At 28.8% G+C, this 5,289-nt stretch overlaps 1 protein-coding gene across 1 annotated transcript; it reads left to right on the top strand.

The window, feature by feature from the left end:
* Positions 1–2,754: 2,754 nt before the first annotated feature.
* OCT59_025451 (uncharacterized protein) lies at positions 2,755–3,920 on the top strand (the record flags this gene model as incomplete). Its single annotated transcript, XM_025327605.2, has 2 exons — positions 2,755–3,250; positions 3,334–3,920. 2 exons carry the CDS (start codon positions 2,755–2,757, stop codon positions 3,918–3,920), a joined length of 1,083 nt encoding a protein of 360 aa, XP_025170479.2.
* Between the last annotated feature and the right edge of the window lie 1,369 nt (positions 3,921–5,289).

A 5,289-nucleotide genomic window follows, 5' to 3' on the forward strand; every position in this document is an offset into this window, starting at 1 on the left:
CCTTTGGACACTATTTTACGATATGCTAACAGCTCAACCTTTGACCTAGAACAAAGAATAAATGCCTCCACAACCTGATCCCGGCTGAATTAACAGCCATATTCTACAACTACATAGGTAAACGTAAGGATCGCGTACAAGCTTTCAAACATTTTATCTATGAAACTATGACCGTAGTATTTGGAACGACCGCGCTACTGCATTTAAACAGTGGGAATTAACGCGAAGTACTATAACGCGCAAGAAAAAGAAACGTTACCACCACTATTTCAACAAACCCCACTGGATTCAAATAATTCTCGGTCCATCACCGAGTCGCATACCCCTAATCTATTATCGTCCTGTACGGCTACGTCTCCATATGACCGTCATAAGTCACGTATAGATTTTACTGCCCATATTAGATGTACTTCAAGCAACTTTTTACACTCGGTTCTTGGGAATCACATAAAGATAATTTACTTTTTGATAACATAAATTTATTCATTTTTTTTATGATTTTTCTTTCACTCATGTTTATCCTCCTACAACTTAAAATAGTATTTTTATTTTCTCACCTCCTTTTTTCTAACCTTAGTGTCCAAAGGTCGGAAGGTGTCCTTAGGATACCTTTATTCCTTTTTCATTTATTTTCTACCAAGATGACATCGCCATGTAGCGCTTTGGTTATTTGTGATTAGAATTACTTTTGATTTAGTTTTAATTTCTGTGTAATTTGTACTAATACCTTGTTCATTTTGAACAATAAAATAAAAATAAAATATACTGCAATATAAGTAAAGGGAAAGTAATTAAAATTCACTTTACGCTCCATACCTTTTTGAGGGAAGTAACTTAAGTAAAATGTGACATTACGCTACTCACTTAACCATACGTTACTTACTTTTATATTTCACTAGGTAATTTCAGCCCTTACAATACAACTACCCCAGCCGGCAATTTTTGCACAGATGTCGCATATCACATAATATCAATCCCGTGATTTTGAAATTTGCTTTGGTTGACACTACAACTTTAGTCTCCATTTTACGCGTCTCTAATATACAAGTTTAAATAAAAAACTTTTTTATTTATGAAATTCGTTAAATTTTCAATAAAACACTTGTATTTCGTTAGTTCATACATACTTATCTTAACTTTGGGAATGCTTTTCTTTAATAAATTACAATATACAATCATTGAACGGATAGACAAAAATTCGCACGTAAGTTTCTTTGCTTTTATATTGATTTTGATTCTGGCTATAGTGCTTATAATTTTTTTCTTGCTTTTTTTAATTACGAAATGTACATTTGGTTTATTGGAATTAAATGTTATATGGACTTATTATCTAACACAGAACAGTATCATTAATTGTTACGGTATTACAGCATAAATACTAAATAAAATCAAATTTATTCAATTATTTTTGATTATTCAAGATACATTGTTGAATTTATATTATTATCTTTCCAACTTCGTGGGTTGGTAATTCGTCTATTAAACTTTGTAATATCATTAATAAGCTTTCGATCCCTATCAAAATTCTTATCCACTGCTTTTATCCTTCTGTGGTTGTTTAAAGCATGTTTGTTCATGTACAATTGATATTGCCTGATCAAGATAAGACTCGATTTCTTTAAACTTTTATTCCATGTTTTTTAATTTTTTATTTATAATTAAATTAATTAATATTAGATATATTTTAAAAGGAAAAATTTTAAAAATTACTCCTGTTATTTAAATACCTTTCATCCTTTCTACTCCTTCTTCATCTTCTGTATCTAAAATAGTTTTGCACTTCTCTTGCCATTTAATGTATAAACTAACGAAATACAAGTGTTAAATTGAAAATTTAACAAGATTTATAATAAAAAGTTTTTTACTTACAACTTGTATATTTAATAGAGACGTAAAGAAACGAGACTAAAGTCGTAGTACAAAGATATTAAAATAAAACCATCGTTCATACAAATCAACCATAAAAGGCAAAGCATATTATTGGAATTATTGTCAGCAGTAGTACTTTCTTTGTTGGGAAAATGTATTTCGAAAATTTTATCGTGTAAAAGTGATTCATGATGCATAATTTTTTTTACTATGCTATCTATATTTATTTGCTATATTTCGTAATAACAAGTCACCAATCGAGAAGTGACAAAATTGAAACAATCATATATTGATTATATTGTTATAATGATATAAAATAACGCAACCCACTTTTTTTTCATCCGAGTTTACTAAGCCTCATTAAATTTCTCATTTCTTAACAACTCATCGAGTAAATATACCGAATTTCCATTGGTCTCATTTTACCCAATTTTAAGTTATAAAATAACGCAACACACTTTTTTTTTCATCCGAGCTTAATATTCCCTATAAACATCAATGTCTGAAATTAGTTCACCTGGATATGAGTGGTACACATTAACCGAAATTAAAAAATATGGAACAAAAGAACTTATCGATTTCTTGTGCACGAAAAAGGACTTGAAGCTTGATGAAGATGACTATGAAATAATTCGCAGGGAGAAGATTATCGGCTGTGACCTCTTTAACTTGACCAATGAAGAGCTTAGAGATTTGGGAATGGCTGGCGGACCTGCAAAAAGACTCTTGAATTTTGCTAGTGAGATTAAGGAGAAAACGTCAAGGGCATTCTCCTTGTCAAATACGTCTTCTGAAACACTGGCATCTAACAATAAATACGTATTTTCTGAAACACTGAAATCTGTTAATAAATATTTATTTTCTGAAAAACCGGTATCCGAACACATGCACTCTGAAAAATTAGTATCTATCAATCAATACGAAGATGAAAATGAATGGTACTCTATTTATAAAGATTTAAATTGGCGGACAAGCCCAACAGTAAAAGTAGGAATTATTAACAAAATTTCTGAACCTTATAATAAGCCCGCCGAAGGGTTGGCTAAGATGGGGAAAAAGGTTCTCGAGTTCATTAAAAGTGAAAAAAACTTCCAAGTTTCGTACAGAATTGAATTGCGCCCTATTATTAATCAAGAAAAATGGGAATATATTATGCAGTTAGATTCTACTGCATGGTTTGATATGCTACTTCAAGTAACTAAAAACTTACCGCTTACATTAAGAATTGCAAGAAATTACGTAAACAACATCATGAGCGTACATAATTCATTTGAATATGTTCAATCTACTAAAATTTCAATACTTTCTAGAGTATACTGTGGGCATCATGCGGATTGTAAGTATCCACCTCCTAATACAAATAATAAAAACAATAATATGGGTGAGTGTTCAATCAATTGTATTATCATTATGCAATCATTTTTGATGTAATATATTACTATAAATAACATAATCAAAAAACAGAACGTCCTAGTAAGAACCATAACTTAAGCTATGCGGAACCTCCTATTTTTTGCGCGGGATTGACTCCAACACAATTTCAAACTGCCCGATACTGCAACTGGTACGTGGAGAAGGAACGTATTGTTTTGGTAAAGGATGGTTGGGTTTGTGTTTCTCATCAAGATGATGTTCGGGATATTCTTATATGTTCTAATCCAATGTATGGCATGATTCATAAACCTGACAATCATAAAACAAATAAGGACTTAGTAATAGATGGAAAATTTTGGGAATGGGTATTGAGTTATTTCATGTCCTCATATCTGACAGAAACTATTTGTGGACAATGTATCAGTAATCCAATTGAACTTTTTGCGTTAAATTTTGGACGCTTGGAATCTGATGAAGCCAAAGATAGTCAAGCGAAAGAGTGTCATGGGCATTTACATGTTCATATAAAACCGGAGGTAGTTATAGCATTTGAAAAAGCTGGAAATATTGCGATGTATGGAAAGATAGGTCAACCAGGAGTGTACGCTATACAAAATTGTATGGAATTGGAGCTTTATCGTTTGATGAGGTTGGAAATGGAACAGGGTAGGATCTAAAAATTAACGAGATAGATCTGGAAATTAATGAAATGGGTCTAAAAGTTGACACGATATTGAAGAAATTAAAATTTTAGAAATGTCTTGTAACATGTTTTTTTACATTTCGATCACAATAAAAGAATACTACAAATATTTAGTCAGATAATTTATGCGCAGTTACAATTTGAAAAAGTAATAAAACGATATGCCGATATAATGTGATGTTGTTCACTTTAGTGAACTGGTAATACGCAAACATGATGAAGCTTTAAGGGTCAAAGATCTCACCTTTTGGCCTATGCTACGATCTTGAACTCTAAATTTACTCGCTTTCTGAACATATAAATTATACTTTGCGCAGTATTTGACGTACAAGTAACAAGTAACACAAAAATGTAATATTTTGATGTAAATCATGTTTGCAAAAATAATGCTTAGATTAGTTAGATAATAAATACATACTTTACATCGTGTATTAATTTTTTTATCATTAATTAACTAGACTCATAGTGCTAGGGCCGGCCAGGTTTAAATATATTAGTAGATTGTCTAGTATGCAATAATATGTATATAAAATAATAAATGTAGTTTATTTTTTTTATTAATATGATATTATATGTAAAATAGAATTTTAGAATTGTAATATATTATGGGTTTATGAAATAGGAAGTAGTTGTGATGCTACTTATTTTAAACGTAAATATTCTTAATTACATCTGGATTTACCTACTTAGATTAATTATTTTAATGTTTTTATGAAAGTGAATTTTATAATATTTTATTGTGTTTCAGTTATGTTTTGGAAATAGAGAATTTTCTAGCGATTATATAGTGAAATTTGTTAATTTTTAAATAAGCGAAATAAATAAATAATTTAGTAATTTAATTTTTTTTTTTAATTTTATTAAAACTTTTTTTAAAAATATCTAACATATAATATATCTGTGTCTGTATCTATTACAAATTTTTATAGTTAAAAATATCACACACATAATTTTTCTTTCTTAGTAAGATTTTTAACATTCTTATATTTTTTTTCAATAATATTGTGTGAAATTATTTTCTTAGAAAGCTTTTTTTTTTAAATAATGTTGCTTCTAATCAATAAGCCACAGATAATTTTTTGGTTTTAAAAAAATAAATATATTATAGATAAAATATATTTCCATGATACTGCAATACTTATTTAATAATGTATATTTTAGTTTTAACTTTAATATAAAACTGTTTTTAAATAATCTATAACCAAAAATTTTGATATTTAGATTACTCTGGATAAATAATTTTTGTATAACGTATGATAAATCTGCATCTGATATATTATAAATTGTTATTAAAAAAAATTAATAATTATGATTTGTTAATTTTTTTGGTTAGACTAACTGAT

Source organism: Rhizophagus irregularis, chromosome 5, assembly GCF_026210795.1.
Source record: "Rhizophagus irregularis chromosome 5, complete sequence".
In the NCBI taxonomy this organism is placed as follows: Eukaryota; Fungi; Glomeromycota; class Glomeromycetes; order Glomerales; family Glomeraceae; genus Rhizophagus; species Rhizophagus irregularis.